A 27,409-nucleotide genomic window follows, 5' to 3' on the forward strand; every position below is an offset into this window, starting at 1 on the left:
GTTAAGGGGAAGGGAACTGAGAATGGAGTTATCTTGGAATAGACGGTTTCGTAGCTGTCGCAGTGTCACAGAAAGATCCTCAAATACAGAGTTAGCCTTTCCCACCATGTATACTCTCTGGAGAAAACAGCCATTGTTTAATGTGAGAATAGTTCAGCTTAGATTTTTTCCAGCCTTATGAATTAATTCTTACTTGTGCAACTGCTTTCCAGTTCATGTAGTTTCAGACAATCAAATGGTTATGCTTCAGCCACATACTTGAAAAAAAAAACTTAACTTTGGTTTCAGAGGTTTTAAGAGAGAATGAATATACTCACTTCCTCACTGGGAGCCAACTGTAAAACTACAGGAGTTTCCTCAGAAAACAAGGTGTGAATAGCATTTGCAACGCTGTCGAGACTGAAAGGTACAGCCTGAAACATAATAAAGCCCCAATAAGAAATTACGGCCCAAAACGAATAAAGTCCTGACTGCAAAGAATGGAGTTCCTTGGAACAGATACCAGGACTTTCTGTATAGTTCAAGGGTTTAGGTTTCTAGCCCTCACAAAGATGAAGACAAACAAGCTAGGTGCCATATGCAACCACAGGAAACATTTGCAAAGGACCATTGAGCTGTTCCACCTGAGTATTGTGGCTTATTTCAAAGTGCTTCTCCAACCAGCTGTGTAGAACTGCTGATGAGATCCAACTGACTAGAGAAACAGTGCCCTTTCAAGGAAAAGCTGCAACCTGTAGGGTTCATCTTTTATTTGGCAACCTGCTGCAAATTAAGCAGGGTGTGAACAACTTGGATATGAACAATCTGGGGGTGTACTATACAAGTAAAAATGGTGTTATCTGGCACCTCATTAATCAGCACGTTCTATTAACTGGCATGCCAGTCGATGCGGCAAAAGCGAAACCAGAAGTCCCACTTTGGGCCATGGCCCAGGGCAAAGCAGCCTGTGCAGGGTCCCCCTCCCTGTCCCCCGGCATGCTGACGCTAGGGAGTAAAAGCCTGGCGTACCAGAAGGGATGGTGACCCAACCAGGCAAGGATGCCTCTCAGGTAACCAGCATATTTGGTTATCCGACACTCCCTGTTCCCCATGGGTGCTGGATAACAGAGCTTTTGCCATAGTTACTTTAACAAACAACAAAAAATGGAGCTTCCCCTTCCACCCTGCCCCCTGCAAAAAATATACACACAGGAGCCTGCAACAGATTTGTTTATGTATATTGTGGATCAGATATTGGCATCTTAAAAAGACTTTTCCCAAAGGCTTAACAAATTAATTTAGAATCCTCTGTTCAATACATAAGACCTAAAAGAATGAAAAATATGATATATACTGTAGAGAAGATGTTTTCAGTGAAACATCAACTTAACATTTACAAGTTAACCTACAAAAAAGATGCTAAGACATTTGGAGTTAGGGTTCCCAAAGAAACCCAACTGTGATTGTCCAGGCTGAATGAACTCTTAGGATATAAAGGTGCATTAGAATAAACTAGTAAAATTTCAGGAAGATTTTGCAGATCTGGACTTTAAGAGATTAGTAGCAGTATTTTCAGTTAATATGTTCTTTTGAAGGATAAGATTCCCAGAACTGAGAAAAAACTGCAAGGGAAACGCATGAAAATGTGTTAGATGGCCTACAAGTTGTGATTCTGTAAGTCAAAGAAGCAAACAGATTTGGCTAAAAGACCATCACAGTTTAATACAGTGGTGCTCAACCTCTGTGCCTGGCAGACTAGATTGGCAGTGCCCAGTCTGTCTGTGGGCCAAATCCAGCAAGTGTTCCTAAGCTAGTGCCTGGGTGGGCACCATCTGGTCGTGTGGAGGGAGGCAGGGGGAAGGTCGGCCTCAACACAGCACTGCAAGGGAAAGGAGCTTGACCCAGCCCCATGGAGAGGGAAGGGGGCATGGCCCAGCCCTGCAGTTAGGGGGGGGAGGGACATGGCCAAGCTTCAACATGGCCCTGCAGAAAGAGAAGGGGGTGGGGCTCAGCCCTACTGGGGTGGGAGGGGGCATGGCCAGGCCTCAACCCAGTCCCAACAAGGGGGAAGGGGGCGTGGCCAGGCCCCAGCTCAGCCCTGCAGGGAGGGAAGGGGTCAGCCCCAATGCAGAAGCAAGGGTTCCTACTAGCCCCACGGAGGAAGGGGTTATAATCCAGCCAGGTTTGGGAATTTGGTGGGGGAGGCAGGCTGTATTAATGGCCACTGCTCTCCTGCCACCAAATTTCCTGACCTGTGGGGAACCTCATGCTGATGAGACCAAAATTGAAACACAGATCTGATAATACCACTCTAAAGGTTGTGGAAAAACCTCCAGAGTGTACATAAGAACCCCAAGAATGGTTCAAGGTGCTTTAAACTGAAGTTTAACTTTACCAAAAAGGAGGTTAGGAGACAGTTTGATTCCGCTGTCATACCTTCACGCGGTAGGCGCTGGGAAAAAGGGTCCTTTAACGTAGCTGAATTTATTTGGCTTCAGATACTGCTTTTCACTGTGCCTTTTTCAGTTTAGAAATAAAGCACTTTTTTAAATAGCGAGTTATTAACACACAATACAAGCTACCAGAAGTAGCAGCCTTTCCATCTCCTGAAGTCTTCAAATCAAAACTAGACAGATAAAGCACGTCCTCTGGGAAGGTAAAATCTAGCAGTATCAAATGAGTGATAATTGCCTGTGACATCTAACAGTTCCTTCTGGCTTTGAATCTTCTGAAGTCACATGAAGTACAACACCACACCTTACTAGTAAGCGCATGTGTTTTAATTTTTCTTTAAAAAAAGAAGAAAAAATATAAAACACTACACACACACTTTTGAGTATTAACTAAAAAAACCTAATGAAGTATGAATAATCCAGACCACAGCACATGGACACTTACATTCTCAATTGGGTAAGAAATTCCATTCTTAGGCAGCATCAGTTTGTCTACGCCCTTCACTGTCACCAGAACTGTAGCTCGAGGACGATGAAACAGATCCCCCACTGCAAGCCCAGGCCAGGAGAGGTCCTGTAACAAATTCAGATGCAGAAAAAAATTTTTTTTTTTTTAAATGAAACACCTGACAAAACTTTTTCAAACAAATACAGGGAATTCATTATGCTATCAACTTTTTTTTTTTTTTTATAAGAGAGCATACTGGAGACTTGGGAGAAAAAAAGTCAAAATGTATAATTCTCTGAGACAAGGGCATTGTGAGCCAAATCATCATTCATGTTCCATATAGTGTTAATTAAACTTCCTACTCCAGTGCAAAGCCAAGCTTCACAGGCAAGACTACTATACTCTACCAGCTGCACAGAGTTCCACTTACCAGAGACTTTAACAGGCACTGCCCATAATTTGAGGGAAGTAATAAGCTTCAAGTATGCAAATAATTAGAGAAATAGTTTTAATTCAAGACTCAATTACTCAGACAAAAACTAGAGATGTACTAAAATATCGGTCCATGTCGTTATCAGCACCGATAAAAGGAAAACCGACATTATCAGCAATCGGCTTTTTTTGGCTGATGCGGCCGATGATGTCACTGATAAGTGCCCTGTGCACAGCTGCAGCATGCACACAGCCAGAAATGCAGCAAGGCAACTTGGAAAGCAGCATCCAGCTGGTAAGTATGTGGGGAGCAAGGGGCATTGTGGAGGGAAGGGAGGGGCTAAGGGCAGATTGAGACCCCCAGTGAGGGAGGGAGTGGGGCTAGGGCAGGCACTTCCCAGCCGGGGCAGGGTAGGGCAGGGTATGGGAGGGAGCTGCAAGCAACTTGTCTGGAGGCAGAGGGGGGCAGTGCCCTTGGGAGAGGCATGGGGGGCACATGCCTCCTGGGTCTGTGTACGGGGCAAGCACGGGCTGCCTGCTGCAGGCTTGGGGCCGGAGGCTGATCCAGCCTCTTCCTGGCAGGGGCCAGGCCAGAGCTGTGCACTGGGGTGGCCAGGGGCAGGATGGGTGGCAGCAGCGCTGGGAGGGAGACTATGGCAAATTCTGGGGTGGCCTTAGCCCACCCCATAGCCCCCCATCCCAGTGCTGCCACCCACCCCAAGTGCAGACCCAGCCCAGCCCCCACTGGGAAGAGGCTGGCACACCCCCTGGCCTCAAGCCCCGTGCACAAGTCTGGGGGGCACATGGCCCCCATGCCGGCCTCAGGGGTGCGCATAGCAGCAGGAGCTGCCCTCCCTGCCCCATGGGATGAGCCGCCCATGGCTCCATCCCATGCCCCACCCCAGCTGGGCAGTGCCTGCTGCCCAATCTTTACTGGTGCGCCCCTAATAAAAACATGTTAAAACACAACAAGAAAAATTAACTGCTTGGATATTTCTGGTACAACTATAAAAGCCAATGACTCTGACATTTAAATAGGCGAAGTCTTTCAGGCAGTGGGAGAGTTAAAGCATCCTTCCATGTTGCAGAAAAATGTATTACGAGCTGGACCTATTTTACACAAAATTGTATATTAGCAAAATGTAATATGAAAGATATCTCCTCATCCACTTGTCACAAGTACAAATTAAGGATAATTTTCCATGTATATAAACTCTCTCAACCTGAATATGGGCCTGGTGGCCATTTACAAACTCACCAGGGGGACCAGCAGAAATTGGGTGAGGCTCTGTTCCCCCGGACCCCACCAGAGGTTACTAAGAATACCGATCACAAATTGTTAGAGAAAGTTCAGGCTGGACATCAGAAAGCATTACTTTACAGTTAGGGCTGCCAGGCTCTGGAATGGGCTCCCAAGTGAGGTGGTACTCTCTCTTACCTTGGGGGTCTTCAAGAGAAGGCTGGGTAGGTATTTGGCTGGGGTGTTATGACCCCAGCACTCATTCCTGCCTGGGGCAGGGGGTCAGACCTGATGATTCGTTTAGGTCCGTTCCGACCCTAAGCACTATGATACTATGAATAAATGTAAATGTAAAAAGATCAAGTAACATGCCTTTTAAAAATTGTCCCCAGTATATTCCTTAAAGCACTGGCAGGCAATTATTTTGGGCAGGTGGTTGCTTACCAAGTTTTGGCAAGTCATCAAGAGCCCCACCCCTTGACAAGTGCCCTGTCCCTTGGTCGCCATCTTGGCACCAGAAGTCCCACCCCCTAACCCCTGACCTTTGCCACCAGAAGGTCTCCCCTTGCACCCCAGAAGTACTCCTTTCAGCAAGTGAGCTTGCTATCTTGGAACCATAAAAATACCAAGTTATATTCTAAAAATCAAACATACTACAAAATTAATTAATTTCATTAAAAAAATATATTTTTGCCCTGGCTGGGTGGGTGGGTGCGTGCATGCATGTGTGCGTGCGCGTGTGCTAGTATAATAGCTTGGTGGGTATATGTTTGTGGGTGTTTGGGGGAGGATGTGGGTGTCTGTGTGGGACGGACAGGTGTGGGGGGTGTGGTTGTGTGGGAGTATGTGGATTTTGTAGGGGGCTGTGAACGTGCAGGGGGAGGGTTGTGGCTTGGGTGGAGGGGGAGGGTTTGCCCACAGCAGGCCAAGCCCCTGCCAGTGCTTCTGCAAGCCTGGGCTCTGTGCTCCTGCCCCAGGGCATCGACGCAGGCCCCGTGCTCCCACTTGCTGCTGCTCCCCACACCCCCCTCCGTCTGCCACCACTGTCCTTCTCCTGCCACTTCCACATCCCCCCCCCCCCCCCCACACCACCACCACATGCAGAAGCTGCTCCTGCAATCCTGGCAATGCAGCAGGGAACCAGGTGGTGCTGGAGCTGCCGGTGGACAAGCAGGGGGGAGAGGAGTGGAATGGATACAGGGCTGTGGCAGGCAGGGGTGGGAGGGAAGGGTCAGTGAGTGGGCGCATGGAACACAGCAACAGCTGGGGGGAGGAGCACGGGGCCACACTGGTGCACCAGGGCCAGTGCTGGCATGGCCCTGAATGGAGCGGCAGGAGCATGGGGTCTGGGCTGGCAAGGATCTATGGAGCCAGGCTAGCTCCTTTCCCTGCTTGAGCATCGCAGCCCAGCTCCATACAGCCCCTGCTGGCCCAGACCCCATGCTCCTGGGCAGAAACTGCTGCTCAGCATGGAGGAAAGTGCTCCCCGCCTCCCTTGCCTCCAGGTAGTTTTAGCTGCGTCCACCCTAGCCCATGCCACACTAGACTGCAGTGCAGCTCCTTCACTGCTGCCTCTGTGCTGCCCAGCATGGCAGCAATGACTGTGTGGAGCAGTTGCAGGGCAGCCCACAAGTGGCAGTGAAGGCACTGCACCACAGGCTCCCGGCAGCTGCAGCAAAAACTGCCTGGCAGCGACAAATGGGGAGGGGCCGCTTTCCAGAGCTGAGCAGCAGTTTTCGCCCAGCTGCTGCTGCAGCAGCTCAGCAACGATGGGCGAGCCCGGAGCCGACATGAGGCCCAGGCTCAGCAGTGGCAGTGCAGAACAAACTGCTGTTCAGTGTGGGGGGAAAAAAGTGGCCCCTCCCTGGTGCAGCTGCCTGGAGCCCACGTGGGGCTGCCTGTGCCTGCTCTCTGCTGCCCCACAGGGCAGCCCAGAGGCAGTGGTGATGGAGGGGAGACGCAGGACAGCCCTGTGTGGGCTCCAGAAAGCTGCACCAGGAAGCACTGGCCACAGGGAGGGGGATGCTTTGCTCCTGCACTGAGCACCTGTTTGTTCCGCACCGCTGCTGCTCAGCCCAGACGGGTGAGAGCGGGGCAATTGGGTCAAGGCTGCGCTCGCTGGTCCCGGCCTGTACCACAGAGCTGAGGCAGGGGAGACTGGGAGCCTGGAGTACAGCAAGAGCCAGGCGGGACCCACGCCGGTGCACCAGGACCAGCACCAGCAGGGCCTAGAGTGGGGCGGCAGGAGCATGGAATCCCAGCTGGCTGGGGCCCTATGGAGCTGGACCAGCTCCCTTCTCTCTCTGCTGGCGCAGCCTGACCTGGCTCCACAGATACCTGCCAGCCTGGGCTCCTGCTGCCCCACTCTTGGTGCCGCCGGCTCTGGCCCTGATGCACCGGCGTGGGTCCTGTGCGCCTGCTCAACTGTTGCTGCGCTCCACATGACTGCTCACTGTCCCTTTCCCCTGCAGCCATTTCCCTATTCCCCCCACTGCTTGCCAGCCAGCCAGCACCACATAGTTCCCGGGTGCATCACTGGGACTGCAGGAGCCAGCCCAGCTCGGCCCTGGGGGCTGCGGCAATTGCCTGCAGTCCTCCCCTGCCTCCCCCACCTTATCTGTATTCCCCTTGGTGCAGCGAGGCAGAAAAAGACCCAGGCCAGAAGCCCCTGTCTGGGGTTGGGGGAAGGGGGAGTAGGACTGGGCTGGACTTGCTGCTGGGGCTTAGTTCTGCCACAGTCCTACTGCCCCTGGCTCCTGTCATCTTTGACAGGCAGCCAGGGCAGATTAATATTAGAAAATTAATTTTTTTTAGGGGCCCCGTGGGCCCAACAGAATGGCCTGGCAGACCAGATGCAGCCTGCAGGCCATATTTTGCCCACCCCTGCCTTAAAGAAACAGAGAAAGGATTCGTTTTATCCTCTGTAGAGAGGGCTACAGAAAAAAATTCATTAGAGATGCCCATTTTAATAAAGCTGACTGAAACTTTAAGAGGGAAGGAAAAAAAAACCCCAAACAAAAAACAAACCCACATAAATTTAGGCTCCAAATAATTGCAGGAGTCTGGCGGGAGCTCACTTCAGGATGAAGGCTTTAGTCAGGACTGAAACCTACTTTCAATTTGTGTGTTTATCCAAGTGGAGAAAGCATTTGCACTGACACAGTCTGGAGTTGTTCTTCCCCGATCTCTTCTGACAACTGACAGAAACAAAGCTAGTTCTGGAGATCGTAAGTGCCTCCACACTATTTTGATAAGTTTGATTAAACAACTGCAACTATCTGCGAGGAAAAAAAAATTGTGGATGATATATGTAATAGACCAACTGCCTGGCTGGGATAAACCAAGACAAACTTTTGAAGGTAACACATTCTTCTATTCTAGGAAGTTTTGCTTCTACTTTCAAATAGCAAGGGTAGAGGCCGTGAGTTTCAAAACCTGTTAATTGGACATTTTCAGTCATAATACAAATGACAGGATAAACGGACCTGTAAATGTTTTATTATTTAAACTACTACTAGACCTATGAAAAGTTTCATTTTGGTGTTACGTGTTAGATATCCCATCTTGATGATTCATTTTCTTAGTCCTTACTATATATTCCAACACAACACAGAAGCTCTGCATACAAGCCTATTTCAGTGCTTTTAGAAATAACCAGCCTGAATATTACATTTCATAGCTTTTTTTAACTTAAAACTGAAAACTTACTTCTTCAATAGAAAAGCCCATGGATAAAGCAGCTACATCTGGGATTCGCTCCCCGGGTATTGGCCAGCTTCCATCTCGGAAAACGACAGACTGGGGGGATCGTAAAACACTAAACTCATCCCCAAAGACACCTAAAACAGAAATACTATTGACAGGCAAATCTGATAAAGCATCAGTAAAGCATTAGTTTCTTAGAAACATCCCCCCGGATCAAAATGTGTATTACAAGACTAAGTCTCACTCTTCAGGCCTTTCAGTAGTTAAGTTAAGGGACACAACTGAAGACAGGTATTACTTTATATGATGCAATGCAACATATTTCTGTACAATAGTTCCTTCTATATGAAGAAAGCCACAGTAAAAAACAAAACTAAGGCAACTGCTAAGCCAGTAATAGAAATGTAGTGGTCTCAAGTATATTATCTTGAGATTGCTTTCTTTTCTGTAAGGAAGGTGCCAGCTACTAAAACATGGCTTTCGAACAAAAAGTTTAATGTACTTGTATAGGTTTGCAAGGTTTTCAACAGTTTAACTACACACATTTAAAACATATCTTTCGTTCAAGTTTGTGTGTGTGTAGACAGGGCCTTAAGAAACATGCATCTGGTACAAGGAACATTTAAAAGTAGCGATCCAAACTCCCATCAAGTTTGTGCTTTCTGCATACATTCCTGACTGACAACTTGTTTTTTCTTCCAAATTTCCTAGAGGGCTATCAGTGTTTCTGGAGAGAGTCTGCACTGCTGTAGGTTCTGTTCAGCTTAGGATTTCAATGGCCTCCTTACTTAAAAAAAATACCATGTAAAATAAGCCCCCAAAAGAGCCCCAAAGCATTTTCCCATCTTGTGCAACACAGCAATTCAAGCCCGTGAACAACAAGCAGCTTTCCATCCCCTCTGCTGCCTTACAATTTGTGTCTAGAACAACAGGACCCAAACGCAACAATGTGCGGAAGTTGCACAACTCAGAGATTCCTCTTTTTGGATTTTTTTTTCCTTCTGCTTTCTTTCATCCATTCAACCCCTTTGACCTTGAAGAAAGGTATTGCAAAGCTTAGCTCAGGACCACAAACGCAGGCCCGGGGTTGACAGTAAACAGGAGCTATGTCCCCATACATGCCAGGGCCAAGGGAACCAGGTCTACTTCGACTTTGCCAATTTATTACAGCAACCTATTGGGGCCGCTGTGCAAGCCCAGCATTGCCAAGTCTTAAATATGAAATTTTGCTGAAAAACTCTGGCACACTGAAACAATATGCAAATAAGTCACCTTCTTATTTACTTTCTACTGCTCATTGTAAGTTGGCAGAGAGTGAGAACTGGGTCATCAAAGCCGAAGCATTTCTTTATTTGGGGGCAAGCCATCATAAGCTGGAATCCCTGTTTTCTCCAGTAAAAAAAATCCCCAATTTTCCGATTACAGAAAATAACCCCAAATCCACATTTTTCCATGATCAAAATGAAACACCACTATACATATCTCTATATATTAGTGACATTTCATTTTTAAATCACGGGAACTGTAGATTTCAGGTTACTCCTTTTAAATTTGAAAATCCGGATCATTTCATTTTGTTTTTTGGTTTTTTTTAAATTGGAGAAAACCAGGATCCATGGTCACGAGGAAGTGCTGACAGCCAACCCAAAAATCAGTCAAGACTCTCTCAGAGTGACTCAATCCACTCTCTACATTTTGAGCATGGTTACTACTCCTGATCATGCAAGGGCTGAAATTATTGTACAAAATACCAGAATTATCCTGTACCTGGCAACACTGTGCAGAGCCCCCGACCGCCCCCCCGTGAGGTGGGGCGTCACGTGACCCCGCCAGTGAGAAGCCACGAGCCCCCAACCGCCCCCGTGGGGCGGATCCTCCCCCCCCGCGGGCGTCACTGCGCCTGCACCAGCCGGGCTCCACAACAGCTGGACCAGACCGCGCCGGTCTCCAGCGCAACCGGGCCGGTTTGGCCAGTGCAGTAGCCGGTTCGTCGCCAGCTACAAGGGCGACGGGTCACGGGGGTGTCAGGGCCCCGCACACCCAGGGGCTGTTCCCCTCCCCTCCCGGGCCATTGAATGGTTGCGCTGCCCAGTTCCGAGCCTCACCCGCCACCAGCACCACCAGGGCGCAGAGAGCCAGCCCGTCCCGCTGCATCGCTGCCGCTGCCAAGGCGCTACGAGACTGCATAGGGCACCCCGGGGGGGTGTCCCCCCCCCCCCCCGGGCCATTGAATGGTGGCGCTGCCCAGTTCCGAGCCTCACCCGCCACCAGCACCACCAGGGCGCAGAGAGCCAGCCCGTCCCGCTGCATCGCTGCCGCTGCCAAGGCGCTACGAGACTGCATAGGAGGGAAGCGCGGCAGGGCCGCTTGCCTACGCACACCCGCACGGAGGCCCCGCCCGCCTGGCTGGATAGCCCCCCCAGCCAATCGGAGAGCGGGGCCGTGAGGAACTGGGCGGGATTGTGGCATGAGTGACAAGCGAACGGGCTACTCGCCTCTACGCCCGCCCCCAAGCTGTCACGGGACTATTCTGCTCAGCCGCGGGGAGGAGGCAAGGCTTCCCTTGGAGTGACGTTCAGCCTGACCAATCACAATGTGAGAGGGGGCTAGGCGGCAATGGGCGCCAGACGCGCATGAATGACAGCTGATTTGCCCACTTGCCGCGCGAGTTGAGGCTCCTTCCCTTCTCCCCCTTCCGTCTACGCCAATTCCCCCGGCCCAGGGCAGGTGACAGCTGTCTCGTGAGGCGGGCCCGGAGGAGAATCGTCATGGATGATTGGCAGCAACACTGACCACTCCACATGGAGGAATCCCTGCGCTCGCTCGCTCTCCTTCCCCGCACATAAGGCCTAGAAAGGGGCGGACTCAGAACCCGTCTGAATGACAGTGAAACGGACCACTCAGGGCGCAGGCCCCGCCCCCGGGCTATAAGTAGCGTGAGGGAGAGCCCCGTTTGTCACCTGCCCAGAGGTGTTCGGGGTATCGTAATTACGGTGTTTGGGCGGTAATTTCGGTCCTTGTACCGCGTATAAGCAATGATACTCAAAGTGCTCAAAATGTACAATGGTTTTGGTCTAATTTTAGTTGGTCTAATAAAAGAGATCAGATTTACCCAAAGCACCAAAATATATAATAATTTTGGAGGCAGCTAAATCAGAAATGAAGGGCTGGAAGGGATCTCCAAAGGTCATTGAACCCAACCTCCCTGCTCTGGGCAGGAATAGTGCTAAGATCAAATGATCCCAGCAAGATGTCTGCCCAGTCTCTCTTGAAGACGTCCGAGGTTGGGAGCTGCACCATAGGCAGATATGCACATGCAAAACTCAAGTTACTCTCCATGTATCTTGCGCACCAATTTTCATTCTCCATTAGGAATCAGTCAATGAAAACCCATGTAGGAGACTTCTATGAATTTATATGATGGGGAAACTGCTAACTGTTTTCTTTCAAGTCTTGCTTTAGTTCCTATCGAAAAGAATTTTGTGGTTCTGTAAGTGCTACCTTGAGGCAGAACTCCACATCTTACAATTGTCTGCTTTTATTTTTATTTTATTGTCCAGGTAGGCCAAAAATGAGGTAAAGTGGATGTTTTCTTCATAGGGTTCCCCCTCCCCCACCCCCCGCCAAAACCACCTCATGTCATGATATGACTACTATTTCAGTTCCATTTAGTAGCAAGAAGAGAGGCATGCAGGCAGGGCACCCTAGGCCACCAGCATTTTAAGTGTCATCTTGCACAGATTTGCTTTGAGGAGGATAGAAAACATTGTTCTTAGAATTCGTTATCTGCTTGGAGCACAGTTTATAATACCACTGTCACTCGTGAAGGTGAAATGGAAGCAGTGCGGGGGGCTGGGAGTTGAGGAAAAGCTTAGTGTAGGCAAGGCTTCAGTGACTTACCAAAAGTTACCTTCTCTACCCTAGAGTTGTACTAGCAGTGCAGCTGTAAGCAAAGATGGGGCTAAATGGTGGTTGGTACCATAAATTCTATCATAGTTTCTGAAAGGGTGTTGAACATAACACAGTCCTGTCTGTCTTTGCACTAAAACTGTTTTCTACACTGGTGCACGTTTATGGATAGACTGACTTTTTATTAGTCTTTAGTACAGTGGGGGATACAATCCAGGGGCTTTACTCTTCTACTGTAGTGATAACTACAATTATACTGTAGTGATAACAATTATACTGTAGTGATAACTACAGGCACTATTTTAAACACCAGTTTGAACATTTTCAGTGAGATACGTTTCCTTTGTTGTTAGGGTTTTCAGTGTCTCAGATAATTTATCCAGAATATTTGGAAAGAATAAATTCCAAATTTTAAAATGAAACAGAAAATCTTCTGTGTTGGTTGCTATGGTGCCTTTTTATAGTCTGACATTTTTGATGCACCAATGGAGTATATGCCTGAACCAGCAAGGCTGACAACTCCCTTCTTGCCCTGTCAAGAGAATGGACAAGTTCCTGAGCCTTTCTCTGTTAGGCATCTAGCCTTCAAAACACTGACATGTAGAGATACTGGGCAAAGGGACGATCATTTGGAGGCCTGTATGCCAGGTCCAGGGATTTATAGTATTTACAAATGTGACAGACAGGTCCAGTGTGAAAAGTTGTCAGCCTCTGCCGTTGTATTGTCTGCATCTCCAGATAGCCTATCCTTGTTTGCAGCATCTACATGAGCAGGTTCAGTGTCATTCCTGCCTGCAAAATTGAGTTCCAGAACTGATCTAATCAAAGACAGCTAAAATAACTCTGAAGAGAATCAAATAAACTTATAAAATCTCAGAGTTTAGTGCATTATTAGAGACCCAGTTTGGGAGGTTAAAATCAGGCTCTTTCCTAGCTAAACAGCAGAAACACACTTTTGGCATCTTTTGTAGGAAGGAAGAAAAGCATATTGCCTCCCTGAGCCAATGTGTAAAGTGGCTTTTTGGTCCTGGAGGAGACTATTTGTTTTTACATCTGTGAGACTGAACTGCATTTAGAGCTACAATTTGTATACAAGAAGACTACATAGGGTTGGCTGTTCACATTAATAAAGACACAATAATAAAGATTCTCAGGGTTAGCTACAAATATAGCCATTTCAGAGGCATATTTCAGTGTAACTGTTCTTGTCGCCATGTTCATTACCCTTCTTCCCAAGCCATTGTTTTGTGATTTGTATCAAGACTGAGGTCTCATTGTGTTAGGTACAGTATATACACTTACGGCCCTGCCCTAAGAGCTTACAATCCAGACAAACATACAGGAGGAGGTGCACAGGTAAAGTGGTTTGGGCAAAATCTCACAGCAAGTCACTATCAGAACCAGGAATTTAATTTTTATTAGTCTTCTTGCTCCAATCCCAGTGGCTATGCACCAGACCGTTGCTTTGTGTACCTCTCTCTCCTCTCTTTATATTGGTCCCCCTTGGATTTTTGAAGGAAGTTTAAAGTATTTAAAGGTAATTTAAAACAAAATTTAATGTACTTTTTTACTGCATCTTGTGCATTATCCTGGTAGTTATTTATAATGATTAAAACAAGGAAAATAATTTTACTTATAATCTCTGTATAACAAGTATAGCATTTTATGTAGTTAAAGATTTACAGCTTCAAAATAATGCAGGTTCCAATTTAGAATAACTGTCAGAATGAAGACAATTTGGAGTACACCTACCTTGTCTTGGTTTAACTGATTTGTTTGTGGGTGTGATTTTTTTTCCAAAAATGCCAGTTAAGTTGCATAGATGCAGTCTTTACTGTAGATGCAGTTATACTGGTCGTGCACATTTTCCGTGTGGGAGTAAACTGTTATTATAATAACTATACCTGCAGCGGAGGGGTTATATAACCTTTACTGTACCAATATAGTGGGGGGGAGGACTTTTCCATGTACACCAGGCTACAGCAATAATGAATTTAAAATTAAAAAAGAAGAAACCCAATGATTTTCTGAGTCTTTGCAAATAAATAAATATATCTATGAGATGCAAAGTAATTATAATTTAATTAAAATGTATTCTTGGTGAGTTTAGTAAATAAGACTTGAGCATCAAACAAAGGACGTTTCTTAGGGGTTTCAAGGCAGAGAGATAAGGAACAGCCCCCTTGCCTCCTTTTTTTAGTTAGGCATGCTAAATACCTTTCACTATATATGCTATGTGCTGAGCGCACTCTCTTAGTTCCACCTTGTGGTCAGAAATAGAGTTGCATTCTCTGTAGATTTAGTTCCCTTTAGCTGCCTCCACCAAAAGTTAATTTAAACATGAAACACTTCTGAGCAGAGGTGGCCAACTTGCAAGATAGGTGGCAGAAGTGACACAGCAGCCTTTATGTGTGGCAGGTGGTGGACTGGGGAGAAGGCAGGCAGCATAATGGCAGATAGTGCAGGTAGTAGAAAGCAGAACAGCAGATTGGACAGGGAGCACAGGGCAGAGAGCAGAGTGACAGATCAGATGGGGGAAGGGTGCAAATCTGGGAACACTCGGGGAGGAAATAGGGCTTAATTTATGGCATACCTGGCAAAAAGAAATGGTCCAGACCATTTCATTTTCTTAGATATCTTCCTATAAGTTTCCGGTTCTGTCCCATTTAAGCCTTTGCAGGAGTATGCAGGACACAGTGGCTGAGAGGTGCATTGTAGCAGATGAGTGACATTGAGTCTACCCTAGGTGGGGGAGGAGGCAGAGTTTTTCTCCCTTTTGATTTGTGTAGAATATTAAATTTGTTTTTTGTCTTACCTGGCCCAACTCTTACACTTTAGTAAGAGGTAAGGACATTCACAGTAGTTGATTAGCTTAGTGTTCTACCTTCTTTGGTGCTGGACTACATTTTATAGAAAATGGATGGAAAACTGAACAAGAAGGCAGAAATTATCTATCATAGGATTAGCCATGCCAAACACTTTCCTCACTAATCTCCCCTACCCAATCCAGTCCAATCAATTGACTGTCCAATCAACTGTTTCGTATTAATACTACATTGAGATTAATGGGAGCACTTCATTCACAGAGCTGTTGTTTAGGTACAGTCCATAGCTTAAAGGTAATAATTTTAACTGGAAGAGCTAGCATCTTAGGGTATGGACACATGAACGAGTTGTGCAGAGGCAGGTTATAACTGCCTGTGTGGGCACTTATTTTACCATAGGAGAAAAGCACAGATATGGGTAGTTACTGTATGACAGCTATATTCTTCAGTAAGCTCATGCCCTTGTTCATAGTGTGGTAATATGTGTGGCTGAACTCTAAGACCAAAATTTTAATTTCCTTGTTCTTAAAATGATGTTCCTAAGTCCATTTTCAGATGCCTAACTAAAAGCAGTCTGATTTCTCAAAAATTATGAGCATCTATGTCTCCCATTTATTTTTTGGATCTTAAACACTTCTGGAAATTAGCTTAAAATGTTTAAGGTTAAGTGGTCCAAGGATTTAGACAGGAAGATTATTACTTTAAAACCCTGTGAAATCCCTAACAAAAGTATTTCTCTACATATAGGGGAGGATCCATGGGGGTGTGCAGTAGCATAGACACCCTCCCCTCTTCCACTGTGCTATACAGTTAGCTCTCTCCCCACAGGCTAGCAGGGGGGCACTTTGGCTGGCCAGGCAGAGAGCAGGCACAGGTTGGGGGGTGTCCCCTCACCACTGCAGGCCTGGCACTTGTGCAGCCACTCCCCCAGCTGAAGTCCCAGGCCAGTGGGGGAAACCCAGAGTTGGGCAGGGAGCAGAAGCAGGAAAGGGGGACTCGCCAAGTACCAATCGGGCCAAGCCCAGCACCCCATGCAGCTGCTACCTTCGGTTATTGTTGTCAGCAGCTCTCCAAGTCTAACATTGCAGGCACTAGCCTGACTCTCCCAAGCAGAGTGGCAGTGATGCGAGCTGGGGTCCCAGGTCTGGCCATGGAAGTGCTAGGTGTGTTGTACGGCCCATATGGCAACAGTGTCGGGTACGCTGAATTCCAGTGCGTGGCAAATCCTGCCTGGTGCTGGCTCATGCCTGTGGACTGGGCTTGGGGATGAGAGGAGCAGCAACTCTGTACCCAGCCACTTTGGGAGCAACCCATGTGAACAGATGGACTTACCCTAGATACATGCTCTGCGTAAGTGGGGTCATTGGCACCTGAGGCAGGGTGAACAGAGACAGAGCAGCAAATAATCTTAGGCTGCCAGCTCCATTCTGGGCACTTGGATCAGGAAAAGGTAGCCCCCTCAGGTGGGAGCTGAAGGGAGTCTGCCTGCTGGATGGTTCTCTCTCACCATAGTCCAACAGGAACTGTCTGCTGCTGCTGTCCCTGGCTGACATGGTTGCAGGGGCTCCTTCCCTGCTTCAGCCCTGGACTGTTAGGAGAAGCTGCATGGGATGCCAGATTTGGCAGGGGACAGCAGTGGCAGGTAGGTGCCCTCATCCTGTGCCTGCTCCCTGCCACCCCTGCCCTCCCTCCACTTTCCCATGACAGCCTGGCAGCTTTAGCAGCATCTTGCCCCACCGCATGCTCAAGTTGTGACTCAATCACATCTGCAGCACCCCTCTTTTTTGAATTCTAGATCTGTCCACACATGTAAAAAGACTTAGCAGAAACTAAGGAGTGGGCACAGTCAGTGGAATTTTGAAATTAATACTGGTACTCTCATTAAATTATTTACTAAAATAGTTTGGAAAAGAAACGCGTTGCCGATCATCTGGAAAACCAGGAGAAAAGCTGTTTTCATAACTCATCTACCTCACGGTGAGTAAATGACATGTTGGATGGATTACTTTAATAAAGAAACTGCTTATTTTATTTATGCCATTATTTAAGATATAGAACGAGACACCTAACATGACTGATCATCATCATCATACTAATCTGGTATCCAGGCACTGTAAGTTCATTGCTGTGTATAACAATTAGCTATGTGACAGAGCACGTTTGCAGGGCAGTTGCAGAATACAATACCTCTTTGTCTTGATATCACTGTAGCGTGTGTTTTCCATGTGTGTTAAAAATCATCAGTTCCTTATGACTGTTCAAAACATAGCTGAAACCCAAGCACTGCCACAACCATTAAGCAGCAAGACAGGAATGTCAGGTGCAGTGTTAAACCTGTGCTGACAGTCTATGATGCCATTGACATCTGTCTGAAGGAAATAAATGAGGTCAAAACAATGGGCCTGGAGCATGCACAGCAATTCTGTTTCCAAAGATGTTTTTATAATTGGCAACAGAATTTGAGGGTTTTCTCAGGCTTTAAAGAGGAGGCTTCTAGCTGAAGCAAAAAGGCACATAATGATTGTGCTTTCAGGGAACAGTTAGAAACTAAAATCTGGGAACACAAGGTTTGCTAAGTACCTGTGCTACTATGCAGCAACCTTGGGTGTATAAACATAGTTCCACTTTCTGTATCCCTAGGATGGTGGTAAAGACAAGGAACACTGCAGAGTTAAGAGAGACAGATGGGTTTATCCGTGCCTTACAAGGAGGCATGGATGGGCTCTGAACGTATTCCCAGTATGCCTTAGAGAGTTGGTGTTATTCAGAAAAAAATTGGAGGTTTCAGTGTTGCATTGAACCTCCTTAGATTTCCAAGATATCAATTCAGTCAGCATTGTTTGCATAGATGAGAGATAAGTCTGAACAAACACTTGGCTCAGAGTGTTTATGGGCTTCAGCTTTCAGGTCCAACCTCTGTAGCTTGGCTGGTCACCGATGAAATGATACTCCAATCTTCCTCTACCACCTTGAACTCTTAGGCCCAGAATGTCTCAGCAAGGGACCAAAATTCTGAGACAATCATGTCAATCATGGACAGTAGGCAACTTTTTCCAGCTGTGGGCCAGAATGACACATACTGAGTCAGAGGCTTGTGTGTGCTAGGACCCAGCTGCTACTTGTCCCCATGGCATTATAGGAGAATGCCTACAGATAAAGCCTACTGCTGAAGCCCCATACAGGTGGGCTGTACCCAGTGGTTTCACAGGCCAGATCCAGTCCATGGACCACACACCAGTGACATTAATTTGTAATGAGAACTCAAATCACTCATGCCTTTGAAGTTTCTCACCGTTTTTTCCGTCTTAATTTTTTTGGATGTTCCCCAAATACTGAGTGCCACACAAATGCAAGTAAAGATGTAGTCCTTGTCCTGAAGATCTTGCTTTCTGTGTTCAAAAGGATGCAGCAAGTAAAGGCCATAGATGAATCTTGAAGCAAGACGAAAGGAAAGAAGAAAGATGGGAGGAGACAAAGATTCAGCTGTTACTGAGATCCTGGAAGGAAAAGTGCTGTCAAAGTATATGTTATTAACTTTCTTATATTATTTAAAACATTCCAGCTCAGGTCTGTGGGCTCTGTATCTGCCGTATGTGACAACTAGTCTCACACATCTGTTTTGGGGCCTCTGCAGCCATCTTGTGCATAGCAGTAGCACAGCACTGCATAATAGTGTCACTGGTGTGTTGAAGGAGGCACTTTCTGCTTATTGCTTGGTTGCCTTGGAACCCACTGCGCTCGTCACCCTCTTTAACATAACGTGACTTCTGACCTCTGCCACTGCTCCTTGCTCCAGCTTCTTCTCTTATACTGATATGACAATAACAAAGGATCGCAACAATTGCTGTCTTCTTACACTGAACAAGGAGCTTTATTCAAATAAAGATTGCTAAAACTTCTCTGCCTCTTCCATGGCTTCACTGTAGAGCTTCTATCTAGAGCACTTTTTAATAAACGCATGCTACATTCCACTGTAATGATGCTGCGGTAACGTTATTTGAAGCCATACTGTGTGGGGTTGTTACAGAGCAATATTGTAGTACAATAAATCACAGTACTTGTGATTTTTCCATGATTTTGGTATTCTGTGTGTTAGGCTATTTCTGTAGAACGCAGCAACGGTTTTTTAAAGGCTGTTAAAATATTCGTTAGTTTAGAAATTACTTGTGAAACAGCAAATTTTTAATAAACTGTTATATAATAACTTTTTAAGAGGGTGAAAAGTATTAAAAATCATCCTGTTATCCAGTCCAAAGCAGTAATGTGTCAGGCAACATCAAAGAATTAAACAATATTATTTGCATCATTAACACCAAATGAAATGGTTTAACCAGCCAATAAATGACAAGACTAAAACACAGTTATTGCATACCATAGTTCTAGAAAGTACTAAAAAATCTACATGCCGCAAGAAACAATTTTCCTGAAGAAAATAGTTTTGATATAAAATTAAATGGAATTTTTCCAGTTTAACAAGTATCAAGCAATAACACTTCACTATTACATGCTATTTCACATGTTCAAAGCACTGGGCAATTAGTAGCTAATCGTCACCGAAACTTTAAGGTAGAAAGACGGAGTACATTTTTATTGTTGTTGCTCTACAAATGAGGAAACTAAGGCAGGGAAGATCAGGCCTCAGTATTAGATCTAGGATGCAAAAATCAAATTCCTGGTTTCTTTCCCTGAGCCCTGTACGTAAAATAATTCTCTCATTAGATCATGCTCTTTTTTTAACTAAAGGAATGTCTTTGTATACAATACATACCAAAGCAAGGCAATGAACAGAACAAACCCTACGTCTGAAAGAGAAAAGGATCTATCAAGTTCTGAGTCCTATTTTTAAATATCTTTCCTATTATTTTGTTACTAAGAACACAGTAGAAAATAAATTAACAGCTATTTGCTAATTTGTTTTTAACAGTATTAAAAATGTTTTTCCTCATAGCTATGAAAAATATATTTTTTTCTGCAGCATAATGTAACTGTTTGGTATAGCTACATGCAAGAAGGTAAAGTCTCTGCTCAGTAGAGCTTTAGCTAAAGAAATTGGTCTTAGGATCCCTATTACTGTTGGTTCATATCAGCACACACAAACACTGGTGTGAGACCCACATGTTCTTCAGATGCTGAATTCTGCTACCGCTACCTTGGAAACTTGAACATTTTGACTTACACATTTTGAAGGAAAAGTGTGGAAATATGCAGAGAGATCTACCTAAGCCTTTATCTGAGATAACCTTCAGAGATAAGGTTGTCAGCTATGTTAAATATGTCTGGTTAATGTTATGTAACTAGGGTTGCCAACCCGCATGGATTGGCCAGGAGTCTACCAGAATCGGCATTAATCTCCCGGTGACTATTGAAAGCAATCTGGGAGATTGACATTGTGAACGGGTTGAACAGTACAATTAATGACATTACATCATGTTGGGAAAAAAATCTCCCCGAATAGCTTCAGTCAGAGTTGGCAACCCTATATGTAACTATAAAACTTTCCTCTTTAAATCTTTGCATATATACACAATGGGACAAATTCAGCCTTGATACGAACAGGCCAGATCTAGGAGGGTAGCATTAGAGTTAAATCTCGTCCAGTCTTTCTCATCTGTTTCCAATTCCCTTTTCCAGACTCTGAAACAGCAAAGCACATACTTACATGTTCAATGTTAAATAGAAGCTTATAGCCATAGCACTACCCCACCAGAGACCTTTTTAGCAGAGGCATAACAACATGGCAGGGCACCCAGGGCAGCTGCCACGCAGGTCCAGCAGTGACTTGTGGCTGCTGCCATGCCTTGGTGCAATTGCGTGGCTGCAAGCAACAGCTTTTTTTTCCTGTCCCCACCAAAGCTGGCACTCAGGGCAGCTGCCCTATGTCTCTGCTTTTCAGCTGTGGGAAGAAGGGGAATTCCTCTCTTGCTATTTTCCAAAGTCAGCTTGTGCCAGGTGAGGGAGGGTTATGCTGTATCCCCCAAAGGTAACAGGAGGAAACTGTGCAGAGGTAGTGGTTTGCCCATAGGATTACAATTAGCCAAACTTTGTAAGGGCAGCTGTAGAAGTGGGTGTGGGACAATGCAGGACTGACTTCTGCCGCATATTTATTTTCATTTTGTCCTTAACTTCAAGCACAGACCTAAAAGGCTTGCCAAAGCAGGGTGTCAGTCAGAGAAGTAGTTCCCTCCTAACCCTCCAGAATAAAAATAAATACAAGGCAAAACTCCTACATTTCCCAGTGCCCTTTTCTATAGATCTCACATGGTTTGACCTATTTCCACCTCCCCTGCTTCCTTCCCACAGCAACCCACCATGCCCCCTCAATTCCTCTCATTCATCACTGGGGGAGCTATAGGACTCTCCTCCTTGCAGTAGCATGCCTTAGTAAATGTAGGCAAGAAGGAAATCCTCTGCCTGCTGTGGCTGGAAAGGCCTTTAAGAGGGTAGTTGATCAGGGGTGGCAGTTTGCTGGGGCCAGGCAGTTGACCAATGGCCACACAGTGTAAAGGACATAAGTGGGTTAAGCCTGATGCTGTTCTACTGCAATCATTGCAGTTGCCTGTTTGAATTTGGCCTAGTGTGTATATACATGTGAGGATTTAAAGTATAAAGTGTTTTTTAAATGTTAACCAGAACCATGTTATATATGTAGGTGCTGATCCGTTGTCCACTGAAAGATGGCTTCAACAGAACAGCAGTCTTGGTGAAGAAGTGCTTTGGGGTCCTTTCTTTGATACTGTAGGGATCTCAGTGGTTTCTTCCTTCTCTTCCACAGAGCAGCAGCTGTTTGTTCCCTATGGATGTGTCTAAGCAGCTGTTTCTTCTTCCCTTTATCTCACTATGAGATGTCATGGTGGCAGCTGAATCTTTTCGCTTCCCCCAGTAGTCTGTCATATCTTATGGAACACCTGATACTTAGATCTTAATTCAGGTAAACAGTATTACCAACGCTCATGATGTTTGGCGTTGTTCTTAAAGTCTACGCTTTGGGAATGTGAAAACCTTAAAAGAAAGGGCTAAGTTTTTCACATTCCCGAAGCGTAGACTTTAAGAACAACGCCAAAAATCATGAGAGTTGGCAATACTGGGTAAAGCGTGTTCATGATGGATATCCCATACATGTTGCATTGACGTGAATGGAGACATAGATACACATAGAAGCACCTTCCATCCAGTGGGCTTTAATCATGGTCATATGCAGCAAGTACTTTAAGCAAACTGAAAGGATTACAAGCAAAATTAAAACGAATGTGGAAAATAAGGATAAAAGAAATAGTTGTTCTGCACTAAATTTGGGGCCCTGGGTAAGTATACAGTATCCCTTTTATTGCTCTGTTCTCAAAGATAACTTTATTACTGATGTTCTATGTGTCAGAACCCATTGTTCATATGCCTATAGTACAGTGGAGAATTCCATAGTTTGATACAGAAGGCAGTCTGTCAATCATTTTGTAAGTAGGTCATGTAAGTAGGTCACGAGTGGAAAACTCCAGAGCCCAGTGACTATATATTAATGACCTAGAAAAAGTTCCCGCCAATCTTATGTAAATTCGTACCCCACTATTGGACTGTTCTAAATTATTCCTACCTGGCGGCCAGCGATTGGCTTGCTAGCCGTATAAGAGGTTGAAACAGTTTCTGCCCAAGTTGGAGAACTCCACACACAGCTCATGGAGAACTCTGAGTACACTGTGGAGCCTAGCAAACTCCACGCGTGTTTCAGAGCGAACTTAGCGGCCTGATCAACCACTAAGGACTCCCCGTCACTGACCCGAGGGGGCCTAGCACACCCCCACCCGAGACGTAAGACGACTGCCAGCCCGAACACCCCGAACACTTTGCAGACCGACCAAACGAACTTTGTAATTTCTGCCTGACCCAATTTTTGTTTACAACCATAATCGAAGCAAGCTTCTGGCCTGCACTGTATGAGCAGTGTAAGTAAACAACCTTTTTTTCAATCAAAACACGTCAGTACCTGATTCCACTCCAAGCGTCACAAGTACCCGCCCGCCGACTAGGGCTCCTAAGGCCCCGAACCCCGCTCCGCGGCTCTTGGCGGCGACACTATGTTAATGTGTGTCTGATCCAAAGTTCCCTGCAATCAGTAGAAATGTCCCTGATGCCTACAATGGGCTTTAGGTCAGGTCATAATTGCTCTTGAAATCTTTCCCTGCCTTCCTTTAAAACCAGAACAAACCTTTATTTTTGTCAGAAATTGAGAATGGAACTGCAAAAACTCTGAAACATCTGGGACCCTTGGAATCATTCTCCTCCTTTTAAGTTAATGGTTTTCATTTTCCGTTGATTTGGAGATCCAGATGTTTTCAGCCCCTCTCCATGCCCTATGTTTTCATCTCTTTCATTTTATTTACATGTTGTTTTTCCTTTGATGAGTGTGATTGAGCTTGATTTTGTAAATGCTATTGAGCTCAATTGAGCATTGCTGGACAGCCTTCAACAGTATGGACCAGACAAGAATTTCTTGTGTGATAGTGTGAGCATCTGGAGGGTTTCTGAGTAGATAAAGCATCTGTGAGGTTGGGAAATCACTTCGGTGTTCTTGCCAAACTGAAGGTGAAATGTCCATGTCTAATTGGATGGCAGCATTTGAATTACAAACTGGAACTTTCCATGCAGCAAGCATGCACACAAATGTTATGTCGAGTAAATGGCTTCCAAATCTACATGGGGAAATTATACAGCTAGTTCTCTAACACAATTGGAGAGTATTTGAGGCATCTAAAAATTTTTTTTAAAGCTAACAACCTGATCACAAGGCAAATCAAGGTTTTTCACTGCTCAGAAATAACCAAGGACCATTTTAGTGCCAAAACAATGCAGTAGATAAAGGCAGCTGTGTTGTGCTACTTTACACAAAACATGTAAGGCCAGTAAAGTTTTACAAGGTGCTGGTGGGCAGCTTGTATGCTAGAATGAACATACCTAACAAAGAGACTCTTTAAAAAAACAGACAGAGATTTTATTGCTTCCAAAAGAATTTCTTTGTCTCCATGCTTTGGAGAAGATGATTTAAGGGAAATGAGTGATTTCCTCTACATAAAATCCTCCCAGTTACAACATGAATTCCATGATCTGAAAAAGGCAGCACGTCAATCTAACTGAAAGGCTGTGTGCACCAGCTGACGTATGTGTCTGATATATTTGAACCCATCATAATGTAAAAGGGGTTTCAGTGAGATAGATGATATCTGCATACTTCAGAAGGCCTTGCCGATTGTTGATTGCAACTCATAACGTTTGTCTGTAATGTTAATCCTAGCATTTGTTCCGCATGGAGTCAAGTGAACTGTCTGATTTAGATTGCACTCATACTCAAAATCATCCTTGGTCTGAGTCCGGACGATGCACATGAATCAACCGTGGTTTGTCTGTAAGTCATCTTTAGAAGTTCTTGGCAGACCTTTTTTTGCTCTATTCAGCTGCTGTTCCTGTCTGAGCCTGGTCTGGGTCACATGGGGAAAAAAGTACAGCGGGCACTATTAAAAGATACGGTGTTTATTGTACCATGAAATTATCTTTACATCAGTATTTGCAGTATTCTTTATACTTAGAGTGGAAAAATATTGTAAAACCCAGGATACACGTAACCACTGTGGGTGGTAAAGACTCAGCGCTGATTCTCAGCCCCAGTCTGTCCCATTTGTACTGCTCAATCTGGCAAAGGGAAATTCTCAACTTGCTTAAAGGGTATGAGGCCATACTCTCACTAGGGACCGTAGCCATTTGTTGTAATTTAGAATACTTCCCAGGGTCCTCTTGATTACATCAGAATCTGGGTTACGGCCAGAGTTGTTTGAGAATCAGTGTCTTCTGCCTGATATCCTGCTGTCTTTCTCATGCTCAGGGTATCCAGACACCAACGAGAAACTGTCCCTCCACCATTAATTGTGCAAGTCACTGAGTATTTCTTCTGTTTCTTTTATTGGTTGAGTCTATCCTATGTGAGTGAAGTTGGTAGGGGCTGGGGGGAGGGTATTAGTTTAGCTCTGCAGAAACCATTTTCACTTTGCTTCACAGAAAGAAACTACATTTCTGTTGAATTCTCTGAACCAGCTGAAAAGCCAAGAAAAAATACTTTTTCTTGTCCCTTGTGTCTAACTCTGGCAGGCAATATTTTCGCATATTATCATCTTTAATTCCCATAGTAATTTGGCAGTGTCCAATCCACAAAGTGCAGGACTATTTAAATCCAGGGTGGGTGAGGTGTAATTATAAAAAAGTATTGGAGGGAAAAAAAGTTTTACAAACCTTAAATATTTATTTTGGGGTTGGGACAGTTCTTATATTCTCTGAATTATGCATTCTTCAGCCATCTCAGCTTTTGACCCAATGTTAGGGCTGAGTCTTACAAGTCATTTAAATGAGTTTGTTCATATGTATAACTTCAAACATGTACTTTGGCACTCTACTGCACTGGGATGAAGTGCTCAGTACCTCGCAGACATGAACCCTTCAGCAAAAAATATTGGGAAGCTCTTCAGTTTCAGCATCTTAGTCCAATAATGCATCTTGCATGCACATAGCACACTAGTCTCCATTTTTCCTATTCATGCAGAAACATGCAGATTACCAATGAAAATGAGCCAATTGGTTTGGATGAAATAAGAACCAGCTGCATCCCAAACCTGACTATTTTTCAAGTTTGGAGAAGTGTGGTTAACTTACTTTTCACCACTGCCTTCTCTTCCCACTTTGTATTTGGACCAGGAATACCAAAATACTTTGTCATTTTGATATTTTTAAACTAAATGAAACAGGGAAATAAAGATATTGCACACATGTACACACACATAGATACACATGCCTATCTTGTCAGCAGGACCCAATTTAGTAGAAGTTCTCAGAGTAGGCCTGACAAAATAATAGGTCCAGAGAGAGAAGTGGCAATGATTGCATACTTTCTTTCAGACCTTGAGCAACTCCACTAGCCTTGTCTCCAGTTCCTGCTTGCCCGTTCTAGCCTTACTCCTTCCTTCCTCTGTTTCTTTTCAGTTCCCTGACTCTGGAGCAGCTCAGCAGATTCTGACTTCAGTTTGCTTTTTAGACATGGGTTCCTGTTCATACCTTCAGATTTCAATCCTGCTCTAACCATTTTTCAGGAACATTCATGCTTTGTTCTCTGACACTTCTGGAAAGCACTAATGAAACATGCTGTATAGGCTCTAGCTATTATTATATTATCATACAAGAAAGGTCACACAAGAAATCTGTAATAAAACGGAGCGGAATCAGGTTTTTAAAGTCCTAGTCTACTCCTCTAACCATTGGTCAATGCTTCCTCTATTACATGCCTTTTCCCATACCCATCTAAACTTTTGCAGAAACACTAGGCTAGACCTTATTCCACCTACTAAACATCTAAATGTAATCTTACTTCATCCTGCCTAAATCCCTGAAACACCATTAATACATCTACTTTTGTCCATTTTAGCATCTAAACTAAACTACAAGAAGCTCCAAAGAGTATGAGGAGGACCACCCACTCACCTTTTGCATTAATAGTTTTTTAGGGACTTGAGCAGGGTAGGTTGGGAACACTTTACATGCATAAATATGGCTTAGTCACCTAATAAGTGGGGTAGGATCTGGCCCATTGTGTCCAGCTGATGAAATCCGATTAAGTTGCACAGGGAAGCAATAGAGATGAAAAAAAAACTATGCACAACATAGTATTACAGAAAAGGCAATCAAGTTCCTGCTTCACATTCAGTTTAGAGAACCGAAGATCCTTTCTGACTGAGAAATGATGTCCTTCCTCTCCCTCCTGCAAGATAGATAGGAAACACATTGACCCAGGGTAACAAATCCCTACCCCAGTTCTGGGCTTCCCATCTTTGGCTTTGTTGTGGTGTGTCAGCTCCAGAATTGTTTTCTACCTTAAGTGATATGGTTTGGCAAAGTTGTAGCTCTAATTAAGTGCAAAACTGTCCGAATCCATTGACCTCTTCTCCCACACCCCTTAAGACAGCTGCAGAGCTCTCAGCTGAGCAAAACTCGCTGGCTTGCAGATGCATTTAGCTATTAGTTTTCTATGAGAAAAGTGCAGATAGGGTTGGATAGTGCTGGCCAGAGGCCAGGTGCTCCAATTCCCTTTCTGTTCAAGAGATCTGGCCTGCAGCCCTGTTCTTGCATTTCCCAAGCAAGGGATAGCTATTGACCTGTGAGAAAACATTGGCTTCCAATCCATTTTCCATTACAGAAGAATATTAAAGCAAGGCTATTTCAATTCAATGTTAAAAATAAGACCTAAAAAGTATAGTTTTATTTATTAACATGTGTTACACAATAAATCCTTTGAATTTCTCTAGGACTTTTCATATCAGAATCAAAAAGCACTTTCCACACAGTTAATTAATTAAGTTTCATAAAACCCATGGGAGGCAGAAGTCATGTCACC

General features: G+C 45.0%; 1 protein-coding gene across 1 annotated transcript in view; it reads right to left on the reverse strand.

Moving 5' to 3' along the window:
- ATP6AP2 (ATPase H+ transporting accessory protein 2) overlaps window positions 1-10,453 on the reverse strand; it is a 19,556-nt gene extending 9,103 nt beyond the window's left edge. The window contains 5 exon segments of the mRNA XM_025205097.1: window positions 1-117; window positions 318-413; window positions 2,878-3,006; window positions 8,261-8,391; window positions 10,363-10,453. The exon segment at window positions 1-117 is cut by the window's left edge and continues 24 nt beyond it. Coding sequence (XP_025060882.1) covers window positions 1-117; window positions 318-413; window positions 2,878-3,006; window positions 8,261-8,391; window positions 10,363-10,444 — 555 coding nt within the window. The 5' untranslated portion in view covers window positions 10,445-10,453.
- Between the last annotated feature and the right edge of the window lie 16,956 nt (window positions 10,454-27,409).

Source organism: Alligator sinensis, unplaced genomic scaffold, assembly GCF_000455745.1.
Source record: "Alligator sinensis unplaced genomic scaffold, ASM45574v1 scaffold243_1, whole genome shotgun sequence".
In the NCBI taxonomy this organism is placed as follows: domain Eukaryota; kingdom Metazoa; phylum Chordata; order Crocodylia; family Alligatoridae; genus Alligator; species Alligator sinensis.